This window comes from Taeniopygia guttata, chromosome 1, assembly GCF_048771995.1.
Source record: "Taeniopygia guttata chromosome 1, bTaeGut7.mat, whole genome shotgun sequence".
Lineage (NCBI taxonomy): Eukaryota > Metazoa > Chordata > Aves > Passeriformes > Estrildidae > Taeniopygia > Taeniopygia guttata.
In genome coordinates, this window is record NC_133024.1 from 37,528,319 (window position 1) to 37,546,415 (window position 18,097).

The 18,097-nt window shown below is 37.4% G+C and overlaps 1 protein-coding gene across 1 annotated transcript in view; it reads right to left on the reverse strand.

The window, feature by feature from the left end:
• The window catches only part of SLC36A4 (solute carrier family 36 member 4), an 88,387-nt gene that overhangs the window by 60,209 nt on the left and 10,081 nt on the right, over nucleotides 1–18,097 (reverse strand). The window contains 5 exon segments of the mRNA XM_030269316.4: nucleotides 5,355–5,453; nucleotides 6,153–6,380; nucleotides 14,744–14,828; nucleotides 16,045–16,140; nucleotides 17,390–17,478. Coding sequence (XP_030125176.4) covers nucleotides 5,355–5,453; nucleotides 6,153–6,380; nucleotides 14,744–14,828; nucleotides 16,045–16,140; nucleotides 17,390–17,478 — 597 coding nt within the window.

Below are 18,097 nucleotides of genomic sequence, written 5' to 3' on the forward strand. Positions count from 1 at the left end.
TTTTTAAGGACAATACTAATCTGCCAAAAGAGTTTTTGACAATGAGAGGCTTTTATCTCAAAGCCACAGGCCTAACAAGCTCATCTGCATTACTTTCAAAATCCAAATAATGACATTTTAAAATGATAATCCACTTAGTTTTCTCTTTTTACATCTTCTGGAATTGGTTAGCTGCTGCCTAATGTGATTCCAGAGCCTGTCTTCTTGTATACAAATACCACCCTATCTTCGGCTGCAAAGCTGTGATATCCAAGTTCAAAAGCAGTTTGAATAGACATCTTCAAGTAATAGGCCAAAATATAAGAAGTCTTATTTTCCAAACCTGAAATTAATGTTGGAAAGTAATGTTTTCCTCTTCACTAAGCTAATCTGTCTGCAGCACTCAACAGGAGGGAAAAAATCATACTCAACTGTAAAAACTCCAGTTAACTTAGCATACTTGTATGAAATGGAGAAAGAAAATTGTATTTCTTGTTTAAATTTTATGATTCTATTGCATCCTTCATCCTCCTGAAGCTTATTATAAAATACCGCTTTCACATTTGGATTTGGTTTTTTATTTCTAGAACAAGAAACCCAACCCAACTTTTGATGCAAAGTATTTGTTAAGTGTAACCTGTATTACATAAACACAAAGTTATGCAAAGCTATTACCTGCACATGGCAAAGCTGTTACCTGCTCACGGCAATGCTACAGACAGAGCCAAGCCTGAAAGCGTTGGTTTACACCCTTCTAAAAAGGGCGTTCAAGACTCTTAATTTCATTTTGGACAAACTTAGTCCGAAGTTACTTTTAATTCAGCAACAAAACCTCACATTAATTTTAAAATCACTACTCACCTCTTGAATAAAAAAAAAAGCACTCAAACATGGTTCTTACAAAATAATGTTGTATGTTCTGTGAAAGACATCTTCACTCTACTACTTCATCCACAGCTCCTGTATTCAAGAAGTAGCATTGGAACTCCCATCTGTTCTGTGGCCTGAACACCAGCCCCGTGCATTGCGAGGCAGCATCATCTGGCACAGGGAACCCACTAGCCAGAGAGAACCAAACTACAGAGGGAACGCAGCAGCTGCAGAATCTCTCAGGCCCAGAACAGTCCTGTATTCAAAAAAGTTTACTGAGGGCTGAAGATACATTTTCTCCACTTCAAAATCAACATTCTGCCTGCTGAACTGAAATCTTCACTTGAAGGCTTAAACAAAACCAAATACCTTATATGGTTTATTGCGTCCACTTAAGAGTACTGCACTTCTGTTGCCACTGCTATTCCACAAACTGAACTGATGTCAGTCAGTAGGATTTTCACAAGGTCACCCTGATTATGTTAAAATCTAAATTTACAAGTGATGAAATCCCAAAGCATCTCTCAACACTATAAATGGTGACTCCGAGACAGGACCGAGCTCTCAGCTGCTGTTTGCTACCTCAAGATCACTGGGTGTCCCTGCCACCAACTTCTTCTGTTCCCACACAGTAATGATCCCCACCCAGCTGTCAAGACAGCCACCATTTGCAGCAGCAACCTTAGACCAATCTGCAGTAACCCTGTTTTTACAGACATCTCTAAGAGACAGCAACTAAATGAATAGCACAAGCAACTTACTGCAGCACTTCTTAATCCTGTTACAAGCATCACTCAAAGTGTAGCATGAATTAACATTAATCAGCTCTTCAATAGCACTAACCTTATTCTTGCCACAGCAATTGAAGCAACAAAAAACTACTTGCCTAGACTTCAGCAAATTGCCAAAATTGTTCAAACCTGCCATCGAATAAGAGTCTAGACAGATCTCACAGGCAGATATGAACAACTCAATTAATCACATTAATATCATCAATTCATCATATTAATTGTTTTTATTTTGAAAAATATCTCAAAATAATTTTATAATACTGGCTGATGAAATGATTAAACTAGCTCTTAGTACTACCCAAAGGGTTACTTTCTAGGCACTAACTTGGATTCTTTGAGATTCTATATTTCAATCATAAATAGTCCACATTTGAGTTATTACAGACTCAAGTCAGTAAAATTGAGGTTCTTCAAGTATATTTATTTAGGGATCGACTATAGCCAAAGCAACAATATTCCAAATTCCATACTGCTGATTTTCTTACAACACTATGACAGCTAATCAGTCCTCAGCTAACGATAAATTTTAACCAAAACCATACACTCATCATCTGTAAGACAAACATGGTCTCTCAAGATCAAGAAGAAAATTCTAGTAGGAATCTGCTGAAGCATTGCACCCCTCTGAAACATGTTCCGTTTAGTGATCAGATCCACTGTTTTATTAGTGCCACTAATTTTTATTAGTTACTAATGAACTATAGTCATATTTTAAGTGATAACAAGTGCTAAATCAAAGGAAAAAAATTCAGATATAAATATATTTTGGAACAATGGGATGAAAAAACCCCCAAACAAACACACTGAGGACAGTTTTCCTGTTTTGTCAAGTTTAGCTTAAGATGACTGCACCAGCCCAAAACCTCAGAATTTCACTGTCCCTTTTCTTAACACCTATTAATCTGGAAGCTCTAAAAATGAGAATTGGCATAACACACATTCAGATTCAAGGAAAAGGAAAAATGAGACCTCATAACTGTTATGCAAACTTATTGTATAAAATTAAGCAATCAAAATAAACTTTTCTGAGAATTAAGACCTTAAGGCTTCTGTTTATAATGCTATGTTCAGACAGCTTCACAGTAATATGAGATATTTGCAAGACATTCCAGAACAGAACCTAAAATCAAGTCTCTAAAAACAAGACCAAGAGTATGTAAATCCATTTTAAGTGCCTGCAGTCAGACAGAGTAGACTAAGGAGCCAATCTAATTAAATGGAGCTTTTTTTTTCCCTACCTGAACAACTCAACCACATGGATATAGGAAGGACAGTAAGATAGGGGGTAACAAAGTTACCACACACCAGCTACACAACAGGTTTATGATGGTAACTTGCTAAGCTGTAATAACTAATTATCAATTAAATCATTCACCAAGAATTACATGAAATACTAATTATGTAAAGAGGAAATGTCTTGTCTTGCTTTGCTTCACTTATCCTTTTTTTACTTCATGCTTCAACAACTTTGTTTAGTTTTGATTATTCAAATATAGACAATCATTTTTTCTTCAGATCGTCTCTATAGTGAATGCAAATGCAGCATAAAGATGCACAGCAAATATTCAGCATGTCCAAAATATCCCCAAGAGGCAGGGATATCTTAATATCATTCTGCATATAATGAACAGACATTAAGCTATAGATTTTCACTTTCATTTCAGTTTGTAAAGGTAGCTATGTTATATTAATGGTTTTGTGTAATGTAAGCATACACAAAGTGTATTGAACCATAATAAGCATAAACATTTCATTAGTTTGTAAACACTAATAACAAGGTGAAAACCATGCTTTCCATTTGCTTTGAAGTGGGAGTAAATTATGATCAAGAAAAACATAGGGATAGCTTTTGCAGAAATATATGCAATACGTACATAACACTAATATCTAATAATATAAATTAGCATTTATTACATGTTAAAGGTACAAATAGAATAAACTCTACATATTAAGCACTTGAATAAAAGAGAGAAAAAACCTGAGTGTTCTTAAAGATGTCCTTGGTAACAACCAGGGAGTCAAACAAGTAAATCCTCTTGGGCAGTTCTTTAAGAGTTTTACATCAGAAGTCAATGCTGCTACTACTGATGTAAATTTAAGGAGCTGTCTAATTTGGGACCCAATGTGCCAGAAAATAATTACCATAAACTAATTCCATACCTATAATTCAATAAACTACTGCTACCAAATGATAAGCCTTCACTACCTTCCCGAAGCTTACAGAGCTCTCACTTGGGATTCCCTGGCCACAAATACCTGTGAGTTATGCAGTATATGAGCAAACCTGATAAAACTGGGACATGCATCAGATCTACTGTGCATGACCAACAGAGCAGATGTGGCCTGTCCCAGGCAGACAATATAAACTAAAAGTAACAAGATTAGTGTAGTCCAGTCTGATTCTCTGAGCCTGGGGAGTTTTTTTGCCCAAGACCTGCAGGTAGCAAATAATCTCAGACAAACAGGTGATTTCCTATAATGAAACTTCCAGATAACAAAAAGAAATAAGTTCAGATATACAGTAGCTAAACCCCTGGATCAATCAGTTCATATGTGAGAAACAGTGGAAAATAGTTTGAAAGCATAGTTTTGTAACATAAGTTAAAAGGTTTTCCTATTCAGATCTTCTGCCACTGCTAACACAGCAGCAAGGCACAATAATCTGGTTTAAGTCAGAGTTGACAAAACCAAAAAAGAAAACAGATTTGAAAATCTTCTGTGTTACGTGACTAACAGACAATCACTTCAGATTAATTGCATGCTGCTTTGGAGTTGTTTTAGTTTGGGTTTGTTCAGGGTTTTTTTTGAGGGATGGGGTAGGGACAGAAGGAGAGGTTGGTTGGTTGTTTTTTAATTTTAAGCATACATTTTAAGCATAACACTTGGTTAAGTATGTAAATATAAAACAAATAAAGTATACACAATAATTTCCCCAAAAATTTATGATCTACCATTCCCAGAAGCTTTTTAGCTACTTTTAAAAATATATCATGTGGAACAAAAGTGACTAAGGCACAAGTAACTAATGACAGGAAATCTAATGTCTTTGCAAATAATTTGATGGGTGAAAGCATGGGTATTAACATCTTTGAAATGGGTCTTAATGTCTCTACTGGCTTTGGGCAGCAGGTTCATTACAGAGCCCCAACAGCTTGGCTCCTGAAACAACCAAGTGGGCCTGCACAAGCTTGAACTTCTGAACTTCGGGGTAAAATAGTATGTTCAAGGGGGGATTATCTGGTAGGCAGCTCAGGAAGGCTGCACCCTCCGAGTACCTCAGCAATGGGGAAAGGAAGAGGGCAACATGTGGCTGGGAGTTTGGGATAAAAGGAGGCTGCGCCCTCCAAAACCGAGAGAGAGAAAATTCCTCAGGTATGTGCCCCATGCCCCGGAGGACTCTCTCCCTTTATTTAAATGATGTTGCAGGAGTCCTCTGTCTCCTTTTTGAACATAAACCTCAGGTGTTTGTGGATTTTCCTAACACTAACTATTTGGGATTAAAGGCATTTTTGCAGTTTGGGACAGGGTTAAGCATCCAAGCGATGGGAATGTTGTATCCACAACTTTCACCTTATTTGACCAGACAAATGAATCCTTTTCATACCAACACAGATTAGTGCTTCAACTAAATCAATAAAATAACAATAGGAGTAAAACTACCTGTATCCCTGGCACAGAATCAGTGATTTTGAAGAGCCAGTAAAAAGCACTTACCACACCAATTCCTTCAAAAGCAAATACTGCTGTCCCAAAAAACAGTGGGTATTTCTTCCAGCCAACCACAGGTGGCAGTTTTCGAGGATCTGCAAGATCCTGAAGAAAACAAAGCAAACCAGTGCATTAGTTCTTCCTACAATTTTGATTGACGCATTCTGTTATACGAAAGAAAACTCAGCACATGCTGACAGTGGTGTATCTGTTACTATTTACAATCCCTGGTATTCCTGCCAAACCTAGTACTTTATACACATTTATAGCCACCTTCCCACACAGAAACTTGCAGATGTATTTTTTCTAGATTCCATCACTGTCACTAGAAATTTTCACATTTAAAGTATCACACTGATGTGTATAAGAGAGCATCAATTAAAACAGAAGGGAAAGTGCACACCTCAAGTCTTATCTTCTGCAAACTTCTTAGTGTACTGCTCTTTCTAACGTGCTTTCATACTGCACAGATATTCTTCATAATCATAAGGGACACTAAAGGAACATCTCTTTAATACAAGCCAAAGTTCTGCAGAATGGTTAATTACTATCTTACCCATTTTTTTTATAACTTCTCCTGCCTCCTTGCCCAGTCTATATCTCTCACTGCCTTTCTCCCCATGCTCCACTTCCTACTCATCAAAATATGTATTTTCATTATCTTAAATTAAGATGCCTCAAAGATGAGGCTGCCTTTCAGAAACTGTCAGTCAGTATATATCTATCAGAAAGCAACTGCCACATTCAACAAACATAACTTGCCATACTGAAAAAAAAACAGATAATAAATATTTTCATACTCACTTTAACAATATACTGGTAAATAATCACCAGGCTGACAGCCATGGACAGATTGGCAAGCAATGAAAGCAAGGACAGGCTCTTAAGGTCACGAATGAAGACCAGAAGGACCAGGAAGGGCAGGAAGCACAGCATGTATATTCGTAAATCAGTATTCCTCTTCTCAGAGGAACTGCTAGTGGCACTAATGTTCATGGGAGCCATCTTACTTTCCAAGAATCCTTCATGGACCTTTATTAAAACAAATAAACAAGACCAACATGTTAAACAGTGGTAGCAGTGAGTATATGGTCACACTGCAGTTTTCCTACAGGGAAGTTTGTCTCTCTGTTCCACCTGGTGAGGGACAAGAATTTTGAGATTCCTGTATGCATAGTCAGTGCAGAAGGGAAGACAAGGCACTTCCAGCAAGTGTTTCATACTTAAGGCAAATGATGAGATCAGGGCTTGAATTCATCAGTATCCCACCACTGACTAAAGAAGAAATTCACATATGCAGTTTAGATCAGAGTCCTTTCAGAAAGGGAGAGTTGTGTAAACTGGAAGAAAGCCAGACACATCTGGGCCTAAATCTTAGGAGTTTGAATTTTCGTAGGGAGAGTAAGTGGTTTAGATGATAAAATGCAATTGCACTTCAGTTCAGTGCCTAACAACCTTATGCCTTCACCATGCATGAACATCATAGCAGCATACATACAAAATAATGTTAGAATATGAACACGGTTGTCTTTCATTTAATCCAAATGAATTTTTTTTCACTCTTCACCTTCTTATTAATGAACATTAACTCAACTTTAAAAACCATGAGCTCAGACAGAATTGAGAGTCCTGTATCTAATAAATTGATATAAATTAATGCCTATAAATAATGTCTATTAATGCACTTGTGAAAGTGCATTCGGTTTTTTTGTACATAACATTACAATAGCTGCATGTAGTGCAAATCAGAAGATTGAGTTTGGAACTATTCATGACTCTCATTGTTTCTTTTGGGAAAAAGTCAGTGTGGCTGCAACTGCCAAAAATTTGTTTTGTGGAAATTTACACAGCCATCTGTGCTGTGCACACCACAATCAAAGCTGGCAGTTATCCTGCTTGCTGCAAAATAAGAACAGTTCAATTTGGTTTAGATCTCATCATGCTGTTTCCCTTAGGTATCCTTTCCTTCTCTATCACTGCATTCACCATCTTACAAATTAGCCTATGACTGTACTTAATCTGCTCATGCTGCATAAAGACTTTGGCTTAATGGCTATAGAAAGATACCTAGACAGTGAAAAAAAAAATTTCTTACAGCACAAACAAAAATGCAAAACTGATATATAACTGAAATAACTTGCTTGATTTCCATTGTTTCGAACAATCCACAAATTTAGGAAGAGAGAATTAACTTAAAACTATTCTGTCTGTAACAAAAAGCACTACACATTTTTTTTTCCAGAATGAAAAAGGGAAAGCTAAATGATACAATTCTGCAGCCACATGTTTTCCAGAAATCTCACTTTATATGAAAATATCACTGGTCATTATTGAAACACTGATGGCTTCTACCTTGCAAGAATCTAAAGGGTCACTTGCAAGACATTTAACATCTGGTAGTTTTCATTAAAATACCATTTTTAGAAAGCTACAAAAAAGTTCTAATTACATTTAGAATTTAATTTACATAGCTACAATAACTTGACTTTGCCAAGCAGTAAGTCAAACACTTAACCAAATTACTTCCCTAATGCCACATGTAGTAAAGCTCTCTGTGGAAGTTTCCTGCTTTCCCACCATACTTAAAATAGAAAGGCAGAACGAGCGCTTTAGGCCTTTCACTTTAGCAGGTCTTGTGTGTTTACTTGCTTGCATACACTTGCAGGTATCCAGAGGTGCCCTACACAAAAAGACATGTAAAAGAGCTTCTAAGAATCACAAAGTGATTTGAACACATAAACTCCCTGCTCCAATAAATATTTAGCCCAGCATGTCTTCAGTTTATACATAAATCTGTAGCCTGATGAGCTATTAGAAAAAAATTAATAAAACTTTTATTCCTTAAAAAACCCAAATGAAACAAAAACTAGCAGGCAAGATACAGTTCAGGTTCTAAAATACATTTTTTACAATACCACAGTATAAACCAGCTTCTTCTTAAATAATTTCAAGCATTCAAACACTTCAGTCTTCTCTTAAAGACAGAGGCATTCCCCTAGTACACATAAACCCCACTAGAAAGTGCCTGAAGTCAGAATTTTTTTTTTCCTATTACCAACACCAAATTCCAGCTAGACATTCAATGAGTTTACTGGCTAATACAGCTGAAAAATGCAATGTACAGTACTCTATAAAATTATCTTCAAATTTTGGCCTACTGTGATCAGCTATCCTGATGATGGGTGTGATGAGATCACATCTTTATATTGTTTTAGGTAAGTGTGGTTATACAAAATAGCTTTTTTAATTATCTGCCTTTTACTTTCCCAAGAGTACTTAGGAAAGCACAGAGAAAAGAACATACTAAGCTATACACAAACTGTCCACAACCTTCATCAGGTGAATGGATACTGATGCACAATCAGCAAAACACAGCTGACTAAAATTCTCAGATGGTGCCTCCCTGGCTCTACTTTCCCACCTCCCATTTGCACCTTTCATCTGAAAGCTATATTCCATCAATAAACCACAACATCATAACCTGCTTTACAATATAGTAAGTGTGGTAACCCTTCTCCCTACCCTGTTCCCTGCTCCAGAATTCTCTGGAGAAGGAAATGGAGGCCAAACAGATTCTCAAAAACTTCATGACTTGCAGGAGCATGTAGCAGGTCCTGTTTCTTGAAATACAGTTTAAAGAAAGAAGTTCAGGGCATCAAAGACATTAAAGACATTCTAGCTGGAAGGGGGAAAAAATCAAAAATATACGAATGATGAAATTCTTAACCTGCTCAGTACACATTACTATTCAGTATTAACCAGATTTGCAGTCACAGCTGTCTTCAGTCTGAGACAGGAGCAGCACCTACTTCTTGTATTTTTTTTTACAACTTTCTCTTGTCCTCCCATTTGACCTCACCAAGTACAGAACTTGACTTTATTTTTCTACAAAAACCTTTTGCAGTCCTGGCTGCACCCAAGTCCTCCAAAAGACACTTTTTCTCCAAGTTAACAAGCCCAGTTTCCACAGCCCTCACAGGACAAGCACTTCAGCCCAAATAATTTCAGCAGGCTCCCCTAAACTCACTTCAGTCTGTCAATGACATTCCAGTATTGAGGATACCAAAACTCAGCAGATATGGCCTAACAAATGTGAAATAAAAGAGGGCAATCACTTCTCTCCATCTACCAACAATTCTTCTGTTCATACAACCCAGGATGCTTTTGCTTTCAGGACACATTGCTGGCTCCTGATCATGACCACTACCCTCTGAATCTGACCATACAAACAGCTTTATTTCCTCACCCCCAGCTAGTTGTCTGCTTATTCATCCATCCACCCCATAGCAACGTTACTTGGATACAAGGATATTGTCAGAGACAGCATGGAAAAACTTGCTAAATTCAAAGTGGCATCTAGTACTTTCTCATCACGTACAAATTCAGAATCATGGACAGTTATACTGATAAAAATGCACAGGAGGTCACAGTTGATTCCCTTTTTTGGACATATATACCTTAAAATCAAGTTTGTATCAAAGAGAGCAGCTTTACCACCACCAGTCAGAGCAGTACCACTATGGGCTTAGGCAAGACCAGAGAAAATACCCTGCAAAGGTGGATTTTAAGACGTGACAAAATAGGGATTCTGTACATTAACTCAGAAGAAGCACACTAGATAAGATCCAGCAAGGGTTGATCTTGTGGGAGAACTAAACAAATTGGCACGAGTTACTGACAGGTCGTAGAAAGCTGAGTCAGAAAGTAAAATGCAAAAGTTAGAGAAAGTAAAGATCACTACTCTCTATTAAAATGGAGCAATGACTGTGGAAGATTTGACAGCAGAATGGCAAAGGAAAACTCTAATGAAGATGAAATTATACTGACTTTTTCAGGTGAGGGCTGATTGTGTTAGGATGAACTATGACGCACTGCTTATCTAACCTATTCTCCTAAATATTAGAATTAATATTACCTCAGATTCCTATTCTGGACAATAATCACTTTCAATCCTCTGCTGCTCTCTGCTAGTGCATTACTGCATATAGTAGTCATGCTGAGCCAAAAACAGCCAACACTCTATGTAACTGTCTTAACACTCTACGTAACTGTCTTTGTCCTGAACAAAGCAACATGATCTGGTGTCAACCATTTCCCCAAACCACATGAGGAAGTATCATTATGGTTTTAGAAAGGAAGCACATAGACACTGAAGTCCCTAAGCATAGTGATGTCCCCAGAAACAAGATTTCATCACGAGTTACTTCAGTTACTCAAGCATTAATTTACCATGCTGGTGTGATGTTTGAAAAAGGTTTTTTTCACTCATTTACACAACCAAGCATAGCATTCACCAGCTTCAGCTGAATCCAGGAAGATCAAACACTTGTGCAAATCTAGACATCAAGTTCCTTCTCCACTCAGAAAATTAATGCACAATTAGAGGTTGCAAAAATTCAGTTGAACCAATGAAACGTTTCCTTCTTACAGGAACTATCTCAGAAGAAAAATATAATTCCGTTTCCTTAGTCTCTTCAACTGAGACAACTGTTTACCTTGCCTGTATCCCAAACCACACTCTTTCTGTCATGAAATTTTATGGACTTTTCAACATCTAGTGAGCTCAAAACAGCAGTCCTTGAACTCACTGGTTCCTCCTAATTTCTTACTTACTTAGCTCAGAGCAACAGCCAATGCAACACACAAGGCCTGTAATTTTACATGAACAGGCCAAATAAATGTTTCACAGCTCATTTAGTTCTAGCACTTCCCTGCAACTTAATACTGTACTTTGCAGCATTTTTAACACATCCAGTTTTATGACTAAGCACAATTCCCAAAATTTTGTGAGGTTTCCCCCTAAAAAATTAGAAAAAAAATCAGATTTCTACTACATAGTATGTTACTGATGGGTCATCTTCAGGGTGCTAAAGATCTAAAAAAATGCTCACAACAAGCTGAATTTCTCAGCTTTTTCCTCAAACAGTGAAAGAGGACACTTTTGCAGAGAACTCAGAAAATATTCATGAGAAAGCTGATAAATTTTCCCTCTCTAAAAAAGGTGGTCAGGCATTGGAAGAAGTTGTCCAGGAAAATCTTGGAATCACCATCCTTTTAAATGTTCAGGAAGTGTGTGGATGGGGCAATTGGATACATGGTTTATTGATGAACATGGTAGCATTGCTTGATGTTAATAAAAATCTTTGCAAAACCAACCTTCACAATTCCATGACTCTCTGAAATGCCAAGACTCTTGATACAGGGTCTTCTGCTGTCCAAGCAGGAAATGCAAAGCAACTATGGCATGAAATGGGACCAAGTTTTTTTGAGCACAGGTTCTTTTTCCTATCCCTGTGTGTTCCTTCCCTAGCCTTGCTTCAGTCAGCCTTGAAGACTTTTGTCCCAGCTTTACTGTTCTTCTCCAGTCTGAAAAACTTTCACCCACAAGCCTCTTACTACATCCTGACAGAGTTAATCAGAACTTTTGTCACCAGCCCAAGTTTCTTTGGCGCTCCTGGAAAATATTTTTCCTTAGGAAAAGCTTGATTTGCTATTCAATACAACTGAAAATATGATCTTGCAGCACAATGTCTGGGAAATGCTAATGTAATGCAGAAAAACCTCAGTGTAAGTTTCCACCAGTTTCAATGGGTTTAATTTGCACACACCAACATGCAAATACGATCAGCAAAGTACAGATTATGATGCAGGTGTATTGGTCAAGGTGTGCTATCAGTAATATTTTTACTATGTTTTTCCTTTATCTCAGCTCTATCCTTCCTGCCCACCACCTCTGTCCACCTTCCTCATCCTTTCACTACCCCAATCATTAGAGATTTAGGCTGCACCAATTTTTGTTCTTTGGTGCCCTCTACGGGACTGATTTCTGCAATAGAAAGTTGCCAGGAAGAAACAAACCAGAGTTCTCCCTCACAGAAGAGCAAGCACAGGGCAGTCCAAATCAAGTACATTTGGAAGTGGAACTTCTAAATTGCTAATGACTTTAATTCACCCATCCATAGGGTCCATGTTAGAGGTCTCTGCAGCTACTGCTTTTGCAGCAGTTGTCTTCCTGTAAGAGCTTTCATTATTTCCTCAAGAAAGCAAAACGTTTCCTGAAAAACATTTTAGCTTTGCTTTTTTTTTTTTTTTTTCCAAATCTACAAAAGCCAAGGTCAGCAAGTGCTCAGTCTCATCTTTTGCCTAAGGCCATAGCATATACATAACCAGCTGACCAGGTAAGTATTTGATAAGAAAGGCTTTAATTTAAACTTACATTACACAACATGTATTAACGATCTCATTTCAGAAGGCCAGCAAAATGACATCAGATAGTATTTTTAGCTTTAGAGACAAATTCTAATGGTAGGAGTGTAGTTTTAAAGGCTGGGATTTTTTTTCTCACAACATACAAATTACAGAGTACTCAGCTTCCAAATACACAAATTTGCCTCAGTGACAGATCTTCATCCATACAACTTGGAATATTTCTTAAACAATATATACTCATCCACAATAGGATGAAAAAACAAACTATCTTCTGTGTGCTAACTGCCCAAGGGGACATTCTTCTTCCTAATTAAATTAAGGTAAGCTATGCCAAGACACTTGTTGCCTACCTTATGGGTAGAGTAAGAATCCATACGGACAATTAATGCTTAGAAACCTACTACACCTTATTCCTCACTTCACTACTCATGGGAGCATACAGAGAATCAGAGAGTCACAGAAACGTCTGGGTTGGAAAAAACCCCCAAGATCACCGAGTCCAACCTTTGAACAATCATCACCTTGTGAACTAGACCAGGGCACTGTGTGCCTCGTCCAGTTGTTTCTTGAACATCACTTCACCACCTCTCCCTGTAGTCAGTTCTAATGCTTAACAAACCCTTCCATGAAGAAATTCTTCCTGATGTCCAACCTGAACCTTCCCTGGCAAAACTTCAGACTACGTCCTTTCATCCTGTCACTGGTTGCCTCAGAGAAAACAACCCCCACCCGGCTAAACCCTCCTTTCAGGGCTGCAGTGAGCGATGAGGTCATTCCTGAGCCTCCTTTTCTCCATGTTTAACACCCTCAGCTCCCTCAGTCACTCCTCATATGACTAACTCTCTAGACATTTCCCCAGCATCACTGCCCCTCCCTGGACTTACTCCAGCATCTCAGTGTTTTTCTTGAAGTGAGGGGCCCAGACCTGGACACAGAACTCAGCAGTGCTTCTAGAGATACAGGCCCAGATTCAGACTCATTAAGCTTTATGACAACTGACTAACCATAGTCTCCCGAGCAAAAAACACTGCACAGCACATTGGTAGTGTCCTGGAATTGTAAAAAGAAGAGAGAGCACCACAAGCTCAACATGCCTGCGTTTGAGCATCCATCCTGTGCTGGCTGACCCTCCATGGGCCACGTGCTCCGACACACAAACCGCTGACTGCAACTGCCAAGTGTGCCCCAAGGAAGGACCAACGCCCACCAGGACCCCATCAACACAATCCCCCTATGAGAAAGAGCTTAGAAGGACTGGAGAGCAAGAGACAAAGAAGGTAAATGAAAGCAGGAGCAGTGTCACAAAAGTGCCAGGCATGGTTTTGTTTGCTTTTGTCAGTGATGGATGGCAGTAAGGAAGAAAAGGGGTAGTTGGGTTTTGTTGAAAGGTTTGGGGTTGCTTGCAATGTGTAAAGGTGTTTCTGGTTGTGGGGATCCATTTGCAATGTTTAGTTGACTTCAGCAACTTCAGGCATAAAACTTGAATGAAAGAGATGTGACCAAATGCAAAGCATTCACAGAAGAGCAAAAACAATTTTAAGATTATATCATGTCTCTTCTCTATTAGACAGAGGGGAGACAGGATAAAAATATTCAAAAATATAAAAGGTGTCTACAAATAGAAAAGAATAAATTACTTATAGCTAGAACATGAAATAAAAGAATTTACAGTATCAGTAAGAAATCTGAAGCTTCAACAAAGAAGCAGCTGTCTAACAGATAAAGAAAGCACTGGAACTGACTACTGAGGAAGCTGTAGAAATGTCAATGTCAGGCATTTTTTGGAACAAAAATCAGGATTCATTTAGATACAGTGGATTCTGTGAATAGAAGGGACTAAACAAGAACCAAAAAAAAAAAACCCAAAAAACAAACAAACCTCCAGTCACATGAAAAGGATAAAATATGCCCAGGAGTTTGGAGAGAAAAAAAAGAAGTCAGCAGAAAGCCTGGCAAAAAAAAAAAAAAAATCTGGGAAAACTGCCTCCTACACCATTTTATGTCTTATTTTGCATCATTTCCACAATTAATTTTTAAACTCAACAAACAAGTCAGAAGAAAATATACACTTTCACAAGATCAGAGTTTAGTTCACCTTGCCCACTGCCCCTTTTAACCAAAAGCTTTATAGGAAATAAAAGTGAGGGGAAATGAATAAACTGCTTCCATATGGCAGCTTTACTCACTTGTTTCACATTTTCTGCCAAGAACACAACATAAACGCCACAAAATCCCAGCTGTGTTATCACTAGGAAAAAGTCCACAATATACCTGAGGAAGAAAAACCAAACATAAATTATACGTAAGATCCAAACAATTATCCCATTGCTACTTAATATGCAGCTACTGCTCCTTTTTAGAGTAGTCAAAATGCTAGACTCAAATGCCACAATCAATCTCATAAGCAGAGCAGTGCAGGTTCATCCTATGTCAAAATAGGGCGGTGATCATTGAAAGAACACTGTAGGCTCAGACTGTTTTTGAAAAAAAGGGATACACAATGGTGGCCTGAAGACAGACTGTAATGTAACTCTGCTAGAGTCAAGCACAGAGCAGAGATGTGCCCCAGAGAATCAATTTGCAGCAGCACAGAGTCTCTGGAGAGCCAATTGGCCATTTGAGGATTGTAACTCTTTGGTGTAATAGAAAATTATATATCAGAATATTAAAAAATATATCAGAATTATAAATCATTACATATCATAATAAACCAATTTTACCTCTAACTGAACTCTACTCCATCCCTATGAAGTCATCACAACACATCTTAAAACACTAGCTCACTAGAAAGATGCTGCATCCTTGAAAGTAACAGGAATAAAAAAAAAATCTTCCACAAGTGAGGTAAAAAACATTTTAAATAAATGCTGAGCAACATGTCTGCTTCAGATTCACAATTTCACTGCTGTGCAGTCATACCATAAAGTCTACAAACAGCAACAGATGGCAAAGAAAAAATAATGCTTTTTTTTTGTAAAAGAGGGATAAAACATTTAACAGACACAACAAGCCATTTATATCTTTGTGTCATTATTGCAAAAACAGTAAATATTTCTCCATTATTTGTATGTTATATTTAAACAGGAACCAAAGATTTGTTTTGCTCCCTCTCAGAATACATGCATTAAAATAATTAACATTTGCAGTGTCAGCCTGCAATGCAGAGAAATGTTGGGAAAAATGAATGAAAACTTAAAACTACTTCACTGCATTAGACAACACAGAATACATTTCTGGTTATAACACATCTCTTCCTATATTACTAAACAGAATTCATTTTCTTCAGAGCTCTTGTAGAACTGAAAATTGATACATCTAATAAAGTCAGACATCCTCCCATTTCACCAGGAAATAACAAATAACACTGCATAAGAGCATTTTTAAGAAAGGTAAAATCTTAGTAAAATAGACATCTCCTAATCATTCCAGGTGTAGCCATTAACTTTTAAAAATTAATTTACTCAATTAAATTCTAGTTCAAACTTACCGGCCCCAAGAAGCTCGTTTCTGAAGAGCGGTCAGGGGCCCCACTTCCATGGCACAGCTGACTGTATCACTGTATCCCAGAGTGGACTTCTTCATCCTGAAATCAAAAAGTGGAGAAAAAACAGAGTTACCAGAAACTATGATGACCCAGAACGCTACTTTTAAAATACTGTTGGTCTTCCATGATTATAACCTGTGGCAACACTCTGCTGCTGAATTTCAGAAGTATGTTTTGGGCTTCTTTACTCCAGGAAGGGCTATATAGCACTCTGCAAGCATGTGAAACATACTGTTGCTTCACCCCAGTTCAACAGTATTAAATGAGCTTCTTAAAAAACATGGGGTTTTTTGATAAACTACTCCAAAATCATATTCTTATTATATGAGCTTAAGAAATTAATCTCAATCTAAAAGTCATGTAGAAGTTAAACAGAAATCAACTCTTGTTGCACAAGCAGTTAATCACGATTGATTCAACGATCTTATTTCAGTCATCAACTTTAAAGACCATTCAAAACTACACAGGAAAAATTCAGGAATGACAGGATCTGTTCACAGTACAATACCATATTAATCTGGTAAAATAGAGTTTCTAGCTACAGGGACATGAATAGTTTTGTGATTCTACTCAGTTCAGAAGTTCATTCACTCTGCAACATGAGACCCTCCCACTGCTTCTCTTTAACACTTGACAGTACAATAAAAATGTTTAATGAAAGTCACTATTAATCAAAATACTCTGTCAGTCAGATCTGAGTAACTCCTTGCCCACAGTAATGCATGTCTCATATGGAGGAATATTTAATATTTATCTGCTCAATAGCATCATTTTAACACAATCCTTCAGCACTACAAATTCAAAGAATCAAGTTGCCACAATTCAGAGCTCACATATAATCATGAAAGACATTAACAGCATTTCTTAGTTTATCTTTTACTCCTATGAAGTACTTATAAACTGGGTATTCATAGATTATTTACATTTTTCAAAGCTATGAAGACCCAGAAGTTCTATGAATAAAAAGAAGGACTTAAAATAAGCCATTAAAACTGCCATAAGAAAGACCTGAGTATTTGCCAGTAGGGAAGAAGGTACTGGGAAAAAAAAATTAAACCAACCTCATTTTGTGTATGAGCATAGAACAAATATGTTTTTTCAATGTGTTGCACAAAGCATAGCTATCATTACTAGGTGCACGCTAAGAATTTGAGAAGAAGATTCTAAACTGACAGAAGAAATTGCTACAGCACCAGAGTATTTTGTAGACCAAAAATCACAAAAAGAAAAGAGGAATTTTAAAAAATTGCTTAAAACTCAGCAACTGAATGAGTAGTTCCACATTTACCTCTGACATAGAGAGTGGCTGCAACGTACCAAGATGTGCATACAGTGAACTGATATAAATCCTATGAACACAAGGCTGATTGGTCCAACCTGGTATGAAAAAAAAAGGGGTAACACAGGAGTTACAGAAATTTTCATGGAAGTATGCCAGGGAAAAATCTTTACATGAAAAAAATTCACATTGTAGCAAATAAAGTAATAATTAAAAAATTTTCCCCCTCAATGGGGTGTTGCTGCTGATGTTTCAAGTCATCCCTTATTTTCAGTTCATTACTTTAGAGAAGGCTATTTCTAGGGTGATCAAGCCATAAGTACCAAACAAGTACTTCACTCCCCTGTTTCAATTGCCAAAAAAGTTTGTCAAGAAAGAAGACTGCATAGACTGCACAATTCAGTAGTTTGAACAACTGAATTAAAAGTTACCACTGACAGTAAAAGTTACAAGTTACAGACAACTATCAAATTAAACAATCTGTTTCAGAATAGAAGCTTAACCACAAGTTTTCACAGAAGAAACTTGCCTTACACACATGTAACTTTCCCTCTCAAACTGAACAACCCATACTATGGGATTACAGGATTCTTTAGTCATAAGGTGAAAATTTCATTTGATTAAATTTACCCTGCCCTAGGAAATGCATTGTTTGTTACCAGGCATAAACAACCTGGACTATACCCTATTTCTGCAGAAACACTAGATCGATTTAAC